Source organism: Anolis sagrei, chromosome 7 (genome assembly GCF_037176765.1).
Source record: "Anolis sagrei isolate rAnoSag1 chromosome 7, rAnoSag1.mat, whole genome shotgun sequence".
NCBI classification, from domain to species: domain Eukaryota; kingdom Metazoa; phylum Chordata; class Lepidosauria; order Squamata; family Dactyloidae; genus Anolis; species Anolis sagrei.
Window position 1 is genome coordinate 22,585,716 of NC_090027.1, and position 21,003 is coordinate 22,606,718.

Consider the following 21,003-nt stretch of genomic DNA (forward strand, 5'->3'; position numbering starts at 1 on the left):
TATTCTATTTAGCCCTGCCCACAGTGTTGGATCCTTGTGTTCTTAAATGTGTTGTTTTATTGCTGATGTGTTATTTATAATGGTTTGGTATTGTATTTTTATTTTATTTTCTTTTATTGCTGTGTTGATTTATTGTTGTATTGTATTGTTGGGCTTGGCCTCATGTAAGCTGCCCAGAGTCCCCTTGGGGAGATGGTGGTCGAGTATAAATAAAGTATTATTATTATTATTATTATTATTATTATTATTATTATATGAACAAAAGACCTTCCTCATAAATGTACAGCAGAGTAACTTATTAGAAGCAGCGTGACCCAGCACCAGTAGCCCAAAATGATAAAAAGGACAAAAACACACAGTCCACTGTTATCTCTTCCATAGGCGGCTTTTTTTTTTGTAGTAAAATAATATGGTTGCAATATTTACAAGAACAAGGTTTCCATATACTTCCTTCTTGGCTTCCACGCTGGGCTTCTTTCTTATGCAGATAAACAGCTTCGCTCTCACAGAGTCTCTTCTCACACCTAACTAATACAGGAGCTTCACACAGGAGCTTTTTACAAACACCAAAGTTTCTCACACCAGGCCTGCTCCCACTGAGGGCTTTCTCCCACTGAGGCCTTCTCACAGAGGGCTCTCTCACTCTGAAGCGAACTAACACTGAGTTCTTTCATACTGAGGCCTACCTAACATACTGAGGGCCTTCTTCCACAGAGAACTCTCACAGACTGAGGGCTACTAAGCTACAGACACACCTGCTTTTATTGAACTGCATCTATTTAAACTTTTCAGTGCTTGACTCACCTTTTTGTAATTTCAGATACCTAGTTAATTTTTAATATTTCTGACAATTACTACTACTGCTACCACTATTATTAGTATTATATGTACATGACACTTTACTCGTATTGTATTTTGAAATGGTCATATGATTGGTCAAATAAATACATTATTATTATTATTATTATTATTATTATTATTATTATTTTATTATTATTATTATTATTATTATTATATTTACATGACACTTATTTTATTATTATTATTATATTTACATGACACTATTATTATTATTATATTTACATGACACTTTTCCTCCTTTTAGTCTGTGGAAATGGCCTCCATGGCACAGCAGAGCCTTGAATCTAGGGCAGCACTGAACAAAGTAGACTGGGACCACTGCACCCCTTATTACTATTATTATTATTACTACTACTACTACTACTACTACTACTACTACTATTACTGCTACCACTATTGGTACAGTATATTATATGACACTTTTCCTCCTTTTAAAAAATAGTCTTTAGTCTGCAGAGCCTTGAATCTGGGAAGTTGGTGGGCAAAGTGGACTGGAACCAATGAACCCCACTATTATGTTGTTATTGTTGTTGTTGTTGTTGCTGCTGTTGTTGTTGTTAATAAGAATAATGTTATAGTGGGGTCAGTAATAATAATATCATCAACATCATCATCATAGCAGCCCCCGGTGGCGCAATAGGTTAAACCCTTGTGCCAGCAGGACTGAGGACAAACAGGTCAGCAGTTTGAATCTGGGCAAGTGGGTCGAGCTCCCTGTCAGCTCCAGCTCCCTATGTGGGGACATGAGAGAAGACTTCCAGAAGAATGGTAAAACATCAAACATCCAGGAGTCCCCAGGGCAACATCCTTGCAGACGGCCAATTCTCTCACACCAGAAGTGACTTGCAGTTTCTCAAGTCACTCCTGACACAAAGAAAATCACCATCATTATTTGGGTGAATCATAACCATGAAAGGGAAGGCCTTCCTAACCCACTCTCTTCCCATAGCTTTCTACACTTGAGAAAAGATTATTTACTCAGAGTGGCATTTGCCCAAAAGGACATCATCATCAGCATCACTATTATATTTATATGTTACTAGCCGTCCCCTGCCACGCATTGCCGTGGCCCTCAATTCTAACGTTGGTGAGGTTCATAATGCTTTTTGGTTGTAGGTGAACTATAAATCCCAGCAACTACAACTCCCAAAGGTCCAGATTCTATTTTCCCCAAACTCCACCAGTGTTCACATTTGGGCATATTGAGTCTTCGTGTAGAGTTTGGTCCAGATCCATCATTGTTTGAGTCCACAGTGCTCTCTGGATGTAGGTGAACTACAAATCCAAAACCAAAGGACACTGCCCACTAAACCTTTCCAGTATTTTCTGTTGGTCATGGGAGAACTGTGTGCCAAGTTTGGTTCAATTCCATCGTTGGTGGGGTTCAGAATGCTCTTTGATTGTAGCTATAAATCCCAGCAACTACAACTCCCAAATGACAAAATCATTTTTATTTTTTTTAGTGAAGGACATACATTGGGTTGTTAGGTGTCTTGTGTCCAAATTTGGTGTCAATTCGTCCAGTGGTTTTTGAGTTCTGTTAATCCCACAAACGAACCTTACATTTTTATTTATATAGATTTTCCTCCCTTTACAAAAGGAGTGTTTAGGCTGCAGAAATTGCCTCCATGGCCCAGCAGAACCTTGGATCTGGGACAGCGGTGGGCAAAGTGAGGACTGGGACTGATGGACCCCACTATGTTGTTGTTATGTTGTTGTTGTTGCCTCCAACCAATTTATGGCCAAGGCAAACCTATGGCGGACTCCAGGTGGCCCTCTCTGGTGCATCCGAAGAGGCACTCACCTTCGGCAATGGCTGGGTCCTGGTCAAGGGCCGGGGCCTGGAGGGCTTCTTGCTTGGCCTTCTCCGGGGTCATGAGCTTCTCCTTCTGGAGGCGCTTCTTCTCGGCGGCCGCCTTCCGGGCCTCCAGCTGCCTCTGGCGGCAGGACTTGGCCGGTTCAGGGAGCTTCCGGACCTCACGTGGGAAGGCGGTCAGCACCTGGATGGCCCCGTTGCCCATCTTGGCCGCTTGTCGCTCCGCGCTTCCGAACTCATCCGTGGAGGACATCTTGTACAGAGGGAGGACATGGAGCTGCTCATCCTCCGGCACCTGCCCCGTGGTGCGATTATCCTCCTTGGTCAAGGTACACACCTGGAGAAGACGAAGAGGGAGGAGGAGAAGAATATGTTGCAGGACGTTTTCAGGAAATGATTTATCGTTTCCAAATCACGACCTCCCCAAACCGCTGCACCCTGGATAGCAAGTGTTGTCAGAAATATTAAATATTAACTAAGTTTTTTTTTTCAAAAGTGTGAGTCAAGCACTGAAAGAGTGAGCAGGCTGAAGCCTGTTAGAGTCAGTGGGCCAAAGCTAGTGTCATCCTATTAATATTATTATTATTATTAACTTTATTTATACCCCGCTAACATCTCCCGAAGGACTCAGTGCGGCTTACAAAGGCCAAGGCCCTCAATAAAACAACAGCATAACAAATATATAAGCAGAGTAAATAGCAGACTGAATAGGCCAAAACCTGTTAAGAATCAGTGGGCCAAAGCTAGTGTTGTTCTAAGGAGAGGGAGTAGGCCGAAGCCTGTTAGAGTCAATGGGCCAAAGCTAGTGTCGTTCAGTGCAGAGGGGGTAGGCTGAAGCCTGATAAGAGTAAGTGGGCCAAAGCTAGTGTTGTTCTGAGGAGAGGGAGTAGGCCAAAGTCAATGGGCCACAGCTGGTGTCGTCCGAAGCAGAGTGAGTAGGCCGAAGCCTGTTAATAGTCAGTGGGCCAAAGCTAGTGTCGTTCTGTGGAGAGGGAGTAGGCTGAAGCCTGATAAGAGTGAGTGGGCCAAAGCTAGTGTCGTCCTAAGCAGAGTGAGTAGGCCGAAGCCTGTTAGAGTTAGTGGGCCAAAGCTAGTGTCGTTCAGTGGAGAGGGAGTAGGCCGAAGCCTGTTAGAGTCAATGGGCCAAAGCTAGTGTCATCCTGAGGAGAGTGAGGAGGTCCAAGCCTGTTAAGTGTCAGTGGGCCAAAGCTAGTGTCGTTCTGAGGAGAGGGAGTAGGCTGAAGCCTGATAACAGTGAGTGGGCCAAAGCTAGTGTCGTCCTGAGGAGAGTAGGCCAAAGACTATAAGAGTCAGTGAGCCAAACTAGTGTCGTTCTGAGGAAAGTGAGTAGGCCGAAGCCTGTTAGAGTCAGGGCCAAAGATAGTGTCATCCTGAGGAGAGAGAGTAGGCCAAAGCCTATTAGAGTCAGTGGACCAAAGATGGTCTCATTCTGAGAAGAGTGAGTAGGCCGAAGCCTATTAGAGTCAGTGTGCCAAAGCTAGTGTCGTCCTGAGGAGAATGAGCAGGCCGAATCCTGTTAGCGTCAGTGGGCCAAAGCTAGTGTCGTCCTGAGGAGAGTGAGTAGGCCGAAGCCTGTTAGCGTCAATGGGCCAAAGCTAGTGTCGTCCTGAGGAGAGTGAGTAGGCTGAAGCCTGTTAGAGTTAGTGGGCCAAAGCTAGTGCTGAGGAGAGTGAGTAGGCCGAAGCCTGTTAGAGTTAGTGGGCCAAAGCTAGTGTCGTCCTGAAGAGAATGAGCAGGCCGAAGCGTGATAAGAGTCAGTGGACCAAAGCTAGTGTTATCCTGAGGAGAATGAGCAGGCCGAAGCCTGATAAGAGTCAGTGGGCCAAAGCTAGTGTCATCCTGCGGAGAGGTAAATTTCAGTATGAGAGAAGCCTTGTATGAGAAACCTCAGTGTTAAGAATGCTGTGTGTAAAGCTACTATGTATTTGTTTATTTGTGTTATGGAAACGTTGTAAATCAGTAGTTCCCAGAAGAAAGAGGAGAAGACAGGAATGTCACAAGGGGGCCTAGCAAGTGAACGTAGCACCAACACAATACCACTGGGATGCCTCTCTCTGAGAAATGATCTCTTTACTCAGCTCCTGCCTGACACACTCAGCTTCTTGGCAGTTAATATCCAAAGCAAGGGTTTATCGACAGCTGGCCCTCTGCACTTGTGGGTTTAACTTCTGCAGATGGGGTGAACATCTTTCCAGGAATCTCTGCACCCTCCAGCACAACAGTGGTGCTGACGTCTGTCAAAGGGTCACACTGGAGGACCGAGAGAGTCCTAGAAAGCAGTGTTGTTTTGAATTTGTGCTCTTTCCTTCATTCCTTGCAAAGCGAGGTCTATTGTGTAGCCAATGGGAGGAAATGGGATCAAACTGGAGGGCAACTGTGCAGTGTGGACCCCTCCCCACACTGGGTCTTTCCAGCGCAAGACAGAGGGAGGAAGCATGGCCTTACCACAGTGCAGCCGTTATAGAGGTTGTGCTGGTCCTTGTGGGCATGCGCACAGAAGTCCATGCAAGCTGTGACCCCCGAAAAGGGCCTCCCCTCCTTGAGGCCCAGGCGACAGTCGATGGCCACATCTTCATTGTTCACCTGCGGAAGGAGGAGAATTGGATTTTGGAAAATGTGGAAACAAGGATTGGAGATAAAGCTTCAGGGGAGACCCCTTTTCCCCCTGATAATAACACTTCCATGAGTGAATTTCAAACTGCTAGGTTGGCAGAAGCTGGGGCTAAAAGCAGGAGCTTACCCCGCTCCCTGGATTCGAACCACCAACCTTTCAGTCAGCAAGTTCAGTAGCTCAGTGGTTTAACCTGCTGCGCCACCAAGGGGTGCCTATCATCATCACTATCGTTATCATTATTTTAAGCAGATGGCCATTTGTCGGGAGAGCTCGGATGGTGCCTGGCCAAATATGAGATAGGACTGGATGGACCTTGAGGTCCTTCCCGACTCTGGCCTTCTATGGTTCTTAATATTACTAGTATCATCATCATCATTATTGTCATCATTATTTTAAGCAGAGGTGGGATGGCCATCTGTCGGGAGTGCTCGGATGGTGCCTTACTGCCTGGCTGAATCAGACAGGACTGGATGGCCCTTGGCCCCCCCCAACTCTGAGATTCTATGGTTCTAATTATTATTACTATTATTATTATCATCATCATCATCATCATCATCATCATCATCATCATTATTTTCATCACTATTTTAAGCAGAGGCAAGATGGCCATCTGTCAGGAGGGCTTGGATGCTGCCTTGGTGGTGGAAGGATCAGGTGGGACTGGATGGCCCTTGGGATCCCTCCCTCCCATCTCTGGGATGCAACGGCTCCTGACCTGGTTCTGGTAGGCCTGGGGGGCCAGGCGTTGGTAGAGAGGGGCCACTTCGGTCGCCAGGTCCTGGAAGTTCTTCCGAAGCACGTCTTCCTGGAGTGAAAGAGAAAGAAATGGTCAAAGGTCTTGCTCCAGGGCTGGCTGACTTCCAAAGGGCCACCCACCCAAGGGATGAGGTCAATCCCGTCACCTTGGGATGGGGACCTGTGGGGGGGCTCACCTCATTGGGGTTATAGCCCTGCAGCCGGAACTTCCTGGGCATTTTGCTCCGGGCGTATTTGCAGCCGTTGAAGTACATGCTCCAGGAGCAGCCGAAGGAGAAGGAGGCGCCGCAGGAGTTGGGGTCCTTGCCTTGGCAGGCACATGTCCGGCTACAAAAGAGTTGAGTTGGCATCATAGGAGAAGACAGGGGCAAGAAGGCAGAGTATGTATGGGGTGGAAACCAACCACCCCCGCCCCCCCCAGACAATTCTAAGGTATGTTTTCAACCACAAAGCTGTATCAAAGGACCTAAACCAGGCATGGGCAAACTTCCACCCTCCAGGTGTTTTGTACTTCAACTCCCACAACTAACAGCCGACAGGCTATGATGGTGCTTTGATGATGCTTTTCCACGTGAAAGAAGGGGGTTGGACTAGATGGCCCTTGGGAGGCTCTTCCAACTCTAGGATTCTATGATTCAGATGTTGGATGGCCTTCTCTTGGAAGTGCTTTGATAGTGCTTTTCTTGCATGGGAGAAGAGGGTTGAACTGGAGGGCCCTTGGTTTTTTTCCCCAACTCTAGGATCTATGATTCAGAGGTTGGATGGCCATCTGTTGGGAATGTTTTGATGGTTCTTTTCCTGCCTGCCAGACGGAAGTGAGCTGGACTAGATGGCCTTTGGGGAGGTTCCTTGAAGCTCTAGGATTCCATGATTGAAAGGTTGGATGGCCATCTATCAGGAATGCTTTGAAGGTGCTTTTCCTGCCTGCCAGAAGAGGACTGGACTGGATGGCCCTTTGGGGACTGGATGGCCCTCCCAACTCTAGGAGTCTATGATTTAGAGCAGGGGTCCACAAACATTTTAAACAGAGGGCCAGGTCACAGTCCCTCAAACTGTTATAATTTGAAAAAACCATGAATGAATTCCTATGCACACTGCACATATCTTATTGGTAGTGCAAAAATCATTTAAAAACAATACAATAATTAAAATGAAGAACAATTTTAACAAGTATAAACATCATTATTTCAATGAGAAGTGTGGGCCTCCTTTTGGCTGATGAGATAGGATTGTTGTTGTTATTGTTGTGTGATTTCAAGTCGTTTCAGACTTAGGTTGACCCTGAGCGAGGGCCAGGTAAATCACCTTGAAGGGCCGTATCCAGGCCCCGGGCCTTAGTTTGAGGACCCCTGATTTAGAGGTTGGATGGCCAACTGTTGGGAGTGCTTTGATGGTGCTTTTCCTGCCTGGAAGAAGGAGGTTAGAATAGATGGCCCTTGCGGGTTCCTTCCAACCTAGGATTCTATTATTCAGAAGTTGGATAGCCATCTGTCAGGGGTGCTTTGATGGTCCCTTTCAAGCCTGACAGAAGGTGAATGGTCTGGATGGCCATTGGGGGTCCCTTCCAACTCTAGGATTGTATGATTCAGAGGTTGGGGGAGCTTTGTGGCCCTTGGCGGTCCCTTCCAACTGCAGCCCAGTCACGGAAGGTTCCCTGCAATGCCGTCACTCACTCGTCGTTGAGACCACAGCGCCGCGTGGTGGGGTTCCCGTATTTGGTGAGGATGTCGCTCAGCTCCTGGTAGAGCGTGTCACCCAGGGTGCGGGGGATGCCCTCCCAGGCCAGGATCAGGATGATGATGACGGCGTTCTGGCAGTGGTGGCCGGCCCGGTGCCGCACCAGGCAGAGCAGCTTCTCGTCCACACTGTGCCTCCGGATGACCTTCAACGCAAGAGTGAGCTGCATTCATGCCACATGGAAATTGGCCCCCGAAAGGGCACAACAGCACCCAGAAACGGCTCTCGTGCAGACAAGGAGACGCAACTGCACCTTTTTAACACAATTTATTTATATAATAATTTTCCCAGCAATATACCATATTTGTGTAATTAATAAATAATAATAATAATACTGTATATACTCAAGTACAAGCCGATCCGAATATAAGCCGAGGTACCAAATTTTACCACAAAGAACTGGGAAACCGTACTGACTCGAGTACAAGACGATGGTGGGAAATGCAGCCACTACTGGTCAATTTCCAAATAAGAATCAATACCAATAAAATCACATTAATCGAGGCATCAGTAGGTTCAATGTTTTTGAATATTTACATAAAGCTATAATTTAAGATGACTGTCCAATTCTGATTAAACCACTATTCTAACCTTCTTCAATGAAAATGTGCATACGTATCTTTCCAATAATAATAGAGTAATATAATAAATGTAATAATAATAGAGTAAAATAATGTAAAAGTCATAATAACAATAATAGAATAAAATAATAAATGTAATAAAAATAATAATAAAATAATATAAATGTAACAATAACAATACAAATTGAGTTTAAGTAATAATAATAGAATAAAATAATGCAAATGTAATAAAATGTAATAAAAATAATAAGAATAAAATAATATAAATGTAACAATAACAATAAAAATTAAGTTTAGTAATGAATGTAATAATAGAATAAAATAATGTAAATGTAATAATAAAAATTAATAAATGTAATAAAATAATAATAATAGAGTAAAAGAATAAATGTAATAAAAATAATAACTGAGTAAAAGAATAAATGTAATAAAATAATCATAATAATAAATAATAAAAGTAATATTAATAAATAGAGCAAAATAATAAATGTAACAATAGTAATAGAGTAAAATAATAAACAACCTTGACTCAAGCATAAGCTGAGGGGGGCTTTTTCAGCCCCAAAAAAAGGCTGAAAAACCCATATAGTCGAGTATATATGGTACTTTATTTTTAACCCACCCTCTCTCTGTAAGGGAACTCAGGGCGGCTTCCAAAGGAAAAAATGACAAATCTTCAATGCTATTACAAAACGTAATAGAAATTTAACAGACAATTAAAAGAAATCAGTAAAAAAAATCATATAAAACAAAATTGTGCAGATTAAAATACATATCAAAATATATGTAATATTTAGAATTATTTGTTTTCAGCCAATTCACTTGAATATAATGCTCACCTTTTGGGGCCTAAATTCAGGTGCACATTAGATTCACGTCATACGGTGATCATCTTAGTGCTGAGCTCAAGCCAAAGGAGAAACTGCTTCTGGAGCTCCCCTTTGCGGAACGTCCTCTCTCATTTAACTGCATTGAGTCAATGCTATACATTGCTGGGATTTGTAGTTTGCTGAGGCATCAGCCTCCTTTGGCAGTGAAGGCTCAAGACTTTGTAAAACTACATCCACTGTGATTCTATTGCATTGAACCAAGGTAAACTGGAATGGGTTCATTCTGCAGCAGAGCTGCACCCAAGGGCAAGGGTCAGAGGGGGTCACTCACCCACTTTGCAATGGGGCAACCGCGGGAGCTCTTCCCCTCCTTCCCCGTGTAGATCACCTTCTCAATGCGGATGGCATCCCCCTTCTCGCCGTACCTGGGGACAACAAAGAAAACCAATGGGTTAATCAGCACAAGGATAACAATGCCATAAGTGAGGAATGCTAGGATGTGCAGGCCAACCATCCCTGGAAGGTGGCAACGTTCTGCCCTCCCCTTGCTTTACGTGTCCTAGATTATTGTCAAATTGGTTTGTTCCCCATTTCAACGTTTAATTCTTTCATTATAAGTTTATTGTTATTATTGTGTATTATTTTGTATCATTACAGATGTTATTTGTTTACTTTTGTAAGGCGTCGAATGTTTGGGTTGCTGTAGGTTTTCCGGGCTATATGGCCATGTTCTAGAGGCATTTTCTCCTGACGTTTCGCCTGCATCTATGGCAAGCATCCTCAGAGGTAGTGAGGTCTGTTAGAAGTAGGAAAATGGGTTTATATATCTGTGGAAAGATCAGGGTGGGACAAAGGACTTTTGTCTGCTGGTGCTAGGTGTGAATGTTTCAACATATAATTGTCCTCCTTCAGGGGTCCCTTTCAAATCTATACTATATGTGTGTGTGTGTGAATCATATCTATCTATAGCTATGGCTGGATGGCTCTTTGTCAGGAGGGCTTTGATTACATTTCTTGCCTCGGTGAAGGGAGTTGGACTGGATGGCCTTAAGTATTTTCTGTTGGTCATGGAGGTTCTATGTGGGAAGGCTGCCCCAATTCTGTCGTTGATGGGGTTCAGAATGCTCTTTGGTTGTAGGTGAACTATAAATCCCAGCAACTACATCTCCCAAATGTCAAGGTCTATTTCCCCCAAACTCCATCTGTGTTCATATTTGGGCATATGGAGTATTCTTGCCAAGTTTGGTTCAGATCCTTCATTGAGTCCACAGTGCTCTATGGATGTAGGTGAACTACAACTCCCAAACTCAAGGTCAATGCCCACCAAACCCTTCTAATATTTTCTGTTGGTCATGGGAGTCCTGTGTGCCACATTTAGTTCAATTCCATCATTGGGGGAGTTCAGAATGCCATTTGATTGTAGGTTAACTATAAGTCCCAGCAACTACAACTCCCAAATGACAAAATCATTTTTTTTGAGTGATGGTCACTCCTTGGGTTAGTAGGTGTCTTGTGGCCAAATTTGGCGGCAATTCGCCCCTGTTGTCCCAGCTCCACTGGCTGCCGATTTGCTACCGGGCCCAATTTAAGGTGCTGGTGTTATCCTACAAAGCCCTAAACGGTTCCGGCCCAAAATACCTTGCAGACCGCATCTCGGCCTACGAGCCCACGAGGACCTTGAGATCATCCGGGGAGGCCCTTCTCTCGGTCCCGCCTGCCTCACAGGCACGTCTGGCGGGGACGAGAGAGCGGGCCTTCTCGGTGGTGGCCCCCCGGTTGTGGAACACCCTCCCTACTGAAGTTAGACAGGCGCCCTCCTTGATGGCCTTTCGTAGGAGCCTGAAAACATAGCTCTTCGAGCAGGCCTTCAACTGAGTGTATCATTGGAACGACTCTAGAATGGACTATGACTACGAATTTGACTATGACCCCAGGATTGGACGAAGCGGATTTTTAGCATAAGTATATGTTTGTAGTAGTAGTTTTGGTATGTATTGTCGTGATTTTCTGTACACTGTCTTTCTATGTTGTTGTTCACCGCCACGAGTCGCCCCTAGGGCTGAGAGTGGCGGTCAATAAGTGCAAGAAATAAAATAAATAAATAATAATAATAAATAATTCGTCCAGTGGTTTTGGGGTTATGTTAATCCCACAAACGAACATTCCATTTTTATTTATATAGATAATAATAATAATAATAATAATAATAATAATAATATCCTGTTGTCTCAGCCCCATTCTTCACTAAGAGTCATTTGTAAGTCAGATGTTTGTAACTCTGGACCTGCCTATCATGGTATTTTATTGAGAAACATCAGAGTCGAAAAGCCTTTCCTTGCCAATAGCTTTGGACTTCCCAGGAAGGGGCTTCCCTGCAGGCTCAAAGGACAGCCCCTTTGTGGCCATGAAGGTGGAGGGTCTAGGGTCGTGATGGTGAATCTATGACATGCGTGTCAGCACTGACACACATGGTTATTTTTGATGACACGCGGCAACATGGCATTTCGGAAAAAACTGAAAACTTGGATGTTCGAGCAAGTTTTCAACTAATTCCGATGTGATGATGTTTTGATCATGGACTAGCAATCAAGGATAACGAATTGGATTACGACTTTAACTATGAGATGTTCCGGTCTGTATTGGTGGCCCAATACTATGTATGTATATGTATGTATTTTTATATTTTATTTTATATTTTTAAAGTGAATATTGTATTTTTAAATATGTTGTAAACCGCAATGAGTCGCCGCACAGGCTGAGATATTAGCGGTATACAAGTGTACTAAATAAATAAATAATAAATAAATAAACATACAGAGAAGTACACCTTATACGAGCCAATCTAATTCCATCCTTAAATTTGTAAAAAAGTCTACAAATTTAACATCTGCATGTTTGAACATTGTTCACTCCATAACTCAGCATGGAATATACATTTTTCTTATTTAAACTATAAATATTGCAAAATTACATCTATTTTTTCTCAAAGTGGACACCCCACCCAAGTTATGGTCAGGTTTTTGGCAAATTTTGACACACCAAGCTCAAAAGGTTGCCCATCACTGGTCTAGGGCCTGGTTCTTACGGGGGAAAGGGGTCTGCCATGCAGCCTGAGCCTCAAAGCCATACCATGATGTTCCTTCCCCCTCCTTCGTCATGATCACATAGCTCCTGTCTACTGCCAGGCTGGTGACTCAATGGCTCTGTTTGCCTTCATGGGGATGATGAGTCAGACGCCGGTGAGTCAACGGCAGAAGAGGAGGAGGAGGAGGAAGCCATGGCCGGCTGGAACGTGTGCCACTTGCCCACCCTCCCATGTACCAACAGCAGTGAGAACAAACGCCCCCTCTCTCTTAGGCTTCCTTTCTGCTGCCCAAAGACCATGACTCAAATTGCAGAGAAGGAGATACCCCCCGAATATTAGGAAGGACATAGAATAGCTTTATTTGTCATTGTGTTATTGCACGACAAAATTGCATAATTTCCTCAGCACACGTCACAAAAACAATACACCCATCCCGCCACACTCCCACCACCACTGCACAGCCCCCAATGCCACATCAGTGCGAAGCCATGGAGTTCAACATAGCCACAGCTATAGGATAAAAACTATACTTCAGTCTGTTTGTCCTTGTCTTTGTAACCCTGTACTGTCTGCCAGGTGGCAATGACATTGTAAGGAAAGCTTCCTTTCTCAGAGAAGGGAGAAAGTAGGCAGGCAGTGGTCCCAATGACATTCAAGCAAAACTGGGTATATATACGAATACTAGAATAGAATAGAATAGAATAGAATAGAATAGAATAGAATAGTTTTATTGTCATTGTGCTACTGTACCACGAAATTTCATGGCTTTTACACACATCATCTGGGGAGGCCCTGCTCTCGGTCCCACCTTCGTCACAAGCACGTTTGCCATGGACGAGAGACAGGGCCTTCTTAGTGGTAGCCCCTCGGCTATGGAACGCCCTCTACTCCTTCCCTCTTGATATTTCGGAGGCAAGTTAAAACATGGCTATTCGAGCAAGCATTTACAAATACAGAGTAGCTAATATAGGAAATCGAATGACCTGACAATGGAATTGGACAATGCTTGAGAATAATGAGACGAGGATGATGTTGTTTTTATTGCTTTTGTGATGTCTTATACTGTTTAATGTTTTTTTAATCTATATTATGTTTTATGTATACTGATTTGTTGGAAACCGCCTTAAGTCGCCAATAGGCTGAGAAAGGCAGTATACAAATACAGTAAGTAAATAAATAAATAAATAATGTCACAAAAACAACACACGCAACCTACCACACTCCCACAACCACCATTCAGCCCCCAATGTCACATCGGTGCAAAGCCATTGAGTTCAACATAGCCACAGCTATAGGACAAAAGCTATATTTCAGTCTTTTTGTCCTTGTCTTTGTCACCCTGTACTGTCTGCCAGATGGCAATGACAAGACACTGTAAGGAAGGCCTTCCTTCTCAGAGCTGGAGAAGGGAGAAAGTAGGCAGGCAGTGGTCCCAATTCAAGCAAAACTGCGTATATACACAAATACTAGAATAGAATAGAATAGAATAGAATAGAATAGTTTTATTGTCATTATGCTATTGCACAACGAAAATGTACACCTTCCTCAGCACACATCACAAAAATAACACCTCTATCTCACCACGCTCTCACCACCACAACACAATCCCAGTGCCGCATCAGTGCAAAGCTATGGAGTTCAACATAGCCACAACCCTAGGATAAAAGCTATCCTTCAGTCTTTTTTTCTTTGTCCTTGTCTTTGTCACCCTGTAGCATCTGCCAAATGGCAATAATTTTTAAAAAGAATATGCCGGGAGAGATGGATGCCCAAGAACATTCTGAGCTTTCTTAAGGTAGCAGGAATTATAAAGTTCTTCCAAAGAGGGGAGAAAGAGGGCAACCCATGCTTCCTTGTGCAAAAGTGATGGCCCTTTGGAGCATCTTCCTGTCTGTCACTGTGAAATTTCCAGACCATCTCTATAGCACAGCAGAAACTCCACCACAGTAATATCATCTGTGAATTTGGTAATTATATTGTTATGGTGGACAGTCACACGTGTACAAAGTATAAAGCAGAGGACTCATCACACAGCCCTGTGGCATCCCAGTGTTCAGAGTGAGAGCTGACCAGGTATGATTACCTAATCTAACCCTCTGGGAACGTTCAGACAAGAAGTCCATAATCCAGGAACAGGTTGAATATGACAATTCAAGACCCATGAGTTTAGACACTAGAACAATGTCTGTGTGAGAAGTCCTCACAATGTGAAGTAGGCATTAAGTCTGTGAAATAAGGCCTCACAATGTGAGGTAGGCCTTAGTCTGTAAGAAAAGGCTTCACAGTGTGAGGTAGGCCTTAGTCTGTGAGAGAAGCCTCTGTGTGAGGTAGGCCTTAGTCTGTGAGAGAAGGCCTCACAGTGTGAGATGGGCTTTGGTCTGTGAGAGAAGCCTCTGTGTGAGGTAGTCGTTAGTCTGTGAGAAGGCCTCACAGTGTGAGGTAGGCCTTAGTCTGTAAGAGAAGCCTCTGTGTGAGGTAGGCCTTAGTCTGTGAGAGAAGGCCTCACAGTGTGAGGCAGGCTTTAGTCTGTGAGAGAAGCCTCTGTATGAGGTAAGCCTTAGTCTGTGAGAGAAGGCCTCACAGTGTGAGGCAGGTTTTAGTCTGAGAAGGCCTCACAGTGTGAGGTAGGCCTTAGTCTGTGAGAGAAGCCTCTGTGTGAGGTAGGCTTTAGTCTGTTAAAAGGCCTCACAGTGTGAGGTAGGCCTTAGTCTGTGAGAAGGCCTCACAGTGTGAGGTAGGCCTTAGTCTGTGAGAGAAGCCTCTGTGTGAGGTAGGCCTTAGTTTGTGAGAGAAGTCCTCACAGTGCGAGGTAGGCTTTAGTCTGTGAGAGAAGCCTCTGTATGAGGTAGGCCTTAGTCTGTTAGAAGGCCTCACAATGTGAGACAGGCCTCAGTCTGTGAGAGAAGCTTCTTGTGTGAGGTAGGCCTTAGTTTGTGAGAAGGCCTCACAGTGTGAGGGAGACCTCAGACTGTGAGAGAAGCTTCTTGTGTGAGGTAGGCCTTAGTCTGTGAGGAGGCCTCACAGTGTGAGGTAGACCTTAGACTGTGAGAGAAGCCTCTGTGTGAGGTAGGCTTTAGTCTGTGAGAAGGCCTCACGGTGTGAAGTAGACCTTAGTCTGTGAGAGAAGCTTCTGTGTGAGGTAGGCCTTAGTCTATGAGAGAAGTCCTCACAGTGTGTTAGGAATTGTGGGAGTTTAAGTTCAAAAGAATTGGAGGGCCAACGTTTGCCCATGCCTGCTGTAGAGCGAAGGCAGATTGACCCCGCTTAAACTGAATTGGCTCCATGCTATAGAACCACAGGAGCTGTATTTTTGCAAGCTCTTGAGCCCTTTCTGCTGAAAGGATGCAAACCACAACTCCCAGGGTCATAACCGTTCATGTGGGGTCAAGCTGCATTAATCCTGCAATATACATGCATCCCCTGACCTAACAACTACAGGGCCAGTTCCGCCATATTTGTAGGAATCCCTTGCCTCCACCCACCTTGTGTTTCTCCATTTATGGCATGACTTACCGCTCTTCCATGAGTTCCCTGATGGACGCCACGGTCGGTCCGGATCCCAAGTGCGTGTAATAGGGCCCCTCGTCCTTCTCCACAATTTGCTCTGTTTGGGTGGGAGAGAGAGGAGGAACAAAATACATTTAATGTAGGGCGCTTTGAGTCTCCTCGTGGAGAGAAAAGCAGCAAATGTGTGGGCCTTCATTATGAGACGCAGTGCATCCTGAAGCTTCTCCGCCCCAAAAATGAGCCCAAACGAGACATTTATTCTCTTTTCTCCACTTTGCTAATGGGATCTGCTGTTTGGGCTTTCTCTGTCAGGGATGCAAAGGCAGCTGCTCTTTTCTTCTGGGCACTGGCTCCATCCAGGCTCCGGTGCCAGGTCATTTGAATGAGAAAAGGACCCACAAAGCACAGAAATCCTCCAACCGGCCACCTTAAATCTTGGCCGGTTGCAAAAAGAAAAGACCTGGCACACGTTACTGCTGGACAGATGGTGCCCAGTGAAGGAGGAGAAGGATCAAGAAGTCGACGGGCTCCTCAGAACAACATTTGTAAACGAACCCCAAAAGGCATCTGCTGCCCTGGATCATTGGGCATTCCTGCAGAGAGTATGTGCAGCCAGGAAAAAGGACAAACACCTCTGCCTTTAGGTTTGGTCACTTCCAAGGATGGGTTGGAGTATTAAAATATACTAATCCAGTGTTTCTCAACCTTCCTAATGCCTTGACCCCTTACACAGTTCCTCACCTTGTGGGGACCCCCAACCATAAAATAATTTTCATTGCTACTTCAAAACTGTAATTTGAATCTGATATGCAGGATGTGTTTTCATTCACTGGACCACATTTGGAAAATACCCAATATGCCCAAATCTGAATACTGGTGGGGTTGGAGGGGAATTGATTTTGTCATTTGGGAGTTGTCGTTGCTGGGATGTATAGTTCACCTACAATCAAAGAGCATTCTGAACTCCACCAATAATGGAACTGAACCAAATAATAATAATAATAAACTTTATTTGTACCCCACTACCATCTCCCCAAGGTACTCAGTGCGCCTTACATGAGGCCAAGCCCAAAGTACTGTACATCAAACACACATCAATAAAAACAACATCAATAAAACAATCAATAAAATACAAACTTGGCACATAGAACTCCAATAACCAACAGAAAATACTGGAAGGGTTTGGTGGGCACTGACCTTGAGTTTGGGAGTTGTAGTTCACCTACATTGAAAGAGCACCGTGGACTCAAACAATGATGGATCTGGACCCAACTTGGCACCAATACTCAATGTGCCCAAATATGAACACTGGTGGAGTTTGGGGGAAATAAATCTATTTCCCCCAAACTCCACTGGCTCTTTTGGTATTTTGGGGTCTGGGAGTTGTAGTTTAGCCGCCCCGAGTCCCCAAGGGGAGATGGGATGGGATACAAATAAAGTTGACCTGACTTGATTTGACTCTTTGGGAAGAGATGTCCAAAGACCTTAGAATAATAGAATTAATAAGTTGGAAGAGACCTCATGGGCCATTCAGTCCAACCCCCTGCCAAGAAGCAGGAATATTGCATTCAAAGCACCCCTGACAGATGGAAAACTACAACTCCCATGGCTTTGTTGCATTGATGGATGTGGACCAAACTTGGCACGAATCTTCAATATGCCCAAATGTGAACACTGGTGGAGTTTGGGGAAAACAGAGCTTGACATTTGGGAGTTGTAGTTTCTGGGATTTATGGTTCACCTACAACAACAACAACAACAACAACAACAACAACAATCAAAGAGCACTCTCAACCCCAGCAATGATAGGATTGGGCCAAACTTCCCACACAGAACCCCCATGACCAACAGAAAATACTGTATTGTCAAAGGCTTTCATGGCCAGAATCACTACAAGGTTTTTTCGGGCTATATGGCCATGTTCTAGAGATATTCTCTCCTGATGTTTCACCTGCATCTATGGCAAGCATCCTCAGGTAGTGAGGACTGTTGGAACTAGGAAAAAGGGGTTTATATATCTGTGGAATGACCAGGGTGGGACAAAGGACTCTTGTCTGTTGGAGCTAGGTATGAATGTTTCAACTGACCACCTTGATTAGCATTTGATGGCCTGGCAGTGCCATCAAATTGAGAGGTGATTAGATGTCCTTGTTTGTTTCTGTTGTTTTGCTGTTGTAAGTTTTGAGTTTTTTTAATACTCGTAGCCAGATTTTGTTCATTTTCATGGTCCCCTCCTTTCTGTTGAAATTGTCCACATGTGACAACCACCATGTCAGACTACACAATTTCAACAGAAAGGAGGAAAGGGTAATAGATGGAATGACCCAGCAAAAGCTGCAGTTCAATATAAGCGGGTGTATCTGTAGCTTAGTACGGCTCAATATTAGTTACCCTCGGAGAGGCCTTAGCATGAGAGGCCTCAATATGAGAAGGCTCCAATGTCAATGAGAGAAAGGCCTCAGTCTGAGGGAGGCCTCAGACTGAGGTAAACCTCAGTAAGAGAGACCTTAGTGACAACAACCATGTCAGACTACACAATTTCAACAGAAAGGAGGAAACCATGAAAATGAACAAAATCTGGCTACCAGTATTAAAAAAACTCAAAAATTACAACAGCAAAACAACAGAGAGGAAACAAACAAGGACATATAATCACCTCTTAACAAAAGATTGCCCCAGGCACTGCCAGGTCATCAAATGCTAATCAAGGTGGTCAGTTGAAACATTCACACCTAGCTCCAACAGACAAGAGTCCTTTGTCCCAGTCTGGTCATTCCACAGATATATAAACCCCTTTTTCCTAGTTCCAACAGACCTCACTACCTCTGCGGATGCTTGCCCTAGATGTAGGCAAAGCGTCAGGAGAGAATGCCTCTAGAACATAGCCATATAGCCCGAAAAAACCTACAACATCCCAGAAAATACTGTGTTTCCTAATAATCTTTGGCAACCTTTCTGATACCCCCTCACAACCTCAGCAGGGGTGCCAACCCTCAGGTTGAGAAACACTGTACTAACCTACTCTGAAGATAAAATGCTGGGTTACTTTTAAGTATTGTAAGTGCCGAGTCACAATTACGGTGATTGAGCATGAGGCAAACGAGACCCTGAAGTTAGGTTTGCATCAGGTGTATGAGATCATGAATGCATAAATGGAACATTGCATCATGCAAGTGTATATATGAATACCAACAGAATAAGTGATGTGATGCTGCATGGTGAATTGGAGGATTCTAGAGAGAGCTGTGAATACTGTAAAGAGCTGCAACAAAAGATAAAACTTTCTTGTAGAAAGAGGCTCCTGCTTACTACAAGTATTGCTCATACTACAGACCATCCATGGGCAAACTTGGGCCCTCCGGGTGTTTGGACTTCAACTCCTGCAATTCCTAACAGCCAGAGAGCCCAAGTTTACTCATACCTGCTAAAAAAACAGTACTTTAATATTGCTTAGAGGTTTGAGCTGAGAAACACTGCTTCGGGTTGAAGAAATGCCTGACTGGATGCATCTACACTGCAGTTTTAATCACTTTTTTTCTTAGATTGTTCACTGTATTATATATTTCTACTAGCCATCCCCTGCCACACGTTGCTGTGGCCCACTCTGGTGGTCATGGGGGTTTTGTGTGGGAGGTTTGGCCCAATTCTATTGTTGGTGGGGTTCAGAATGCTCCCAGCAACTACAACTCCCAAATGTCAAGATTCTATTTTCCCCAAACTCCACCAGTGTTCACATTTGGGCATATTGAGTGTTTGTATAGAGTTTGGTCCAGATCCATCATTGTCTGAGTCCACAGTGATCTCTGGATGTAGGTGAACTACAACTCCAAAACCAAAGGACCCACCAAACTCTTCCAGTATTTTCGGTTGCTCATGGGAGAACTGTGTGCCAAGTTTGGTTCAATTCCATCGTTGGTGGGGTTCAGAATGCTCTTTGATTGTAGGTGAACTATAAATCCCAGCAACTACAACTCCCAAAGACAAAATCTTTTTTTTTTTTTTTGAGTGAAGGACATACATTGGGTTGTTAGGTGTCTTGTGTGCAAATATGGCGTCAATTCATCCAGTGGTTTTTGAGTTCTGTTAATCCCACAAACGAACATTGCATTTGTATTTATATAGATGTAATTATTATCTTGTTGCTTTTGTTTTTGTTTTATTTTGTTGTAATTTTTAGTTCGGGCTTGGCCTCATGTAAGCTGTCCCGAGTCTCCGTTGGGGGAGATGGTGGCAGGGTAATAAATAAAGACTATTATTATTATTATTATTATTATTATTATTATTATTAGGACCGAGGAGTTGTAATTCAGCAAGGTCTTCAGCCTCCTCTGCTGAAGAGTGTCAGGCTACAACTCCTAGCACTCTATAGCACTGAGCCATGGCAGTCAAAGTGATGTCAAACTGGATCAATCATACAGTGCGGATGCACCCAAACACATTCTTACTCATCCCAAACGGTTTAGGACTCCACTGGTTGCTACACCCACCTTTCCTCGCCCTTCCCAGCCTTTTTTTGTATTCCAGGCACATCTTGGTGGCCTGGAGCCACGAGAAGGTGGGAACCTTCCGGGAAGCCGACAGAAATCAATACGGGATAGGATTGGCGGCAGCAGCAACAACGGGTTTTGTTATGAGCACAACGCTTGCTGTCTCCTCCATTCCACACATTGGAAGACTCAGGAAAGTGGAGACTAATGGACATGGAGGGGACCCCCAAAGACCATCCAATCCTTCTCCCTTCGGCCATAAAGGAAGGCACCATCCAAGCCTACCCAACAGAGGGCCATCCAGCCTCACAGCGAAGACCTTTAGAGAAGGAGACACCCACCAAGGCAGTTCATCCCACTCTCTTAGCCACAGGAAAAGGCTCTTTCAAACGTTAATTGGAATCTCTTTCTTTGGGATTTGAGTCTGAACCCAAATTTAGGGGAGAGATGCAATATTGCTTCCAAAACTATGATTCTCTCTCTCTCTCTCTCTCTCTCTCTCTCTCCCTCTCTCCCTCTCCCCCCTCTCTCTATATCTGAATCATATTTATGGCTGGATGACCCTCTGTCGGGAGGGCTTTGGTTGTGTCTTCCTGCCCTGCTGAAGGGAATTGGACTGGATGCCCTTTGATACTATGAAACTATATCTATCTCTCCTATATATTGTATATATACGATATATCAATATCTGATTCATATCTATCTATA

The 21,003-nt window shown here is 44.3% G+C and overlaps 1 protein-coding gene across 3 annotated transcripts in view; it reads right to left on the reverse strand.

Annotated features, from left to right (window-relative positions):
* TET3 (tet methylcytosine dioxygenase 3) overlaps window positions 1-21,003 on the reverse strand; it is a 78,834-nt gene that overhangs the window by 3,225 nt on the left and 54,606 nt on the right. For all 3 annotated transcript variants that reach the window (XM_060786944.2, XM_067470733.1, XM_067470731.1), the window contains 7 exons: window positions 15,815-15,905; window positions 9,548-9,641; window positions 7,742-7,950; window positions 6,245-6,395; window positions 6,028-6,117; window positions 5,144-5,281; window positions 2,666-3,014 (listed from right to left, as the gene is read on the reverse strand). In XM_060786944.2, coding sequence (XP_060642927.2) covers window positions 2,666-3,014; window positions 5,144-5,281; window positions 6,028-6,117; window positions 6,245-6,395; window positions 7,742-7,950; window positions 9,548-9,641; window positions 15,815-15,905 — 1,122 coding nt within the window. The remainder of the gene's footprint in view (window positions 1-2,665; window positions 3,015-5,143; window positions 5,282-6,027; window positions 6,118-6,244; window positions 6,396-7,741; window positions 7,951-9,547; window positions 9,642-15,814; window positions 15,906-21,003) is intronic.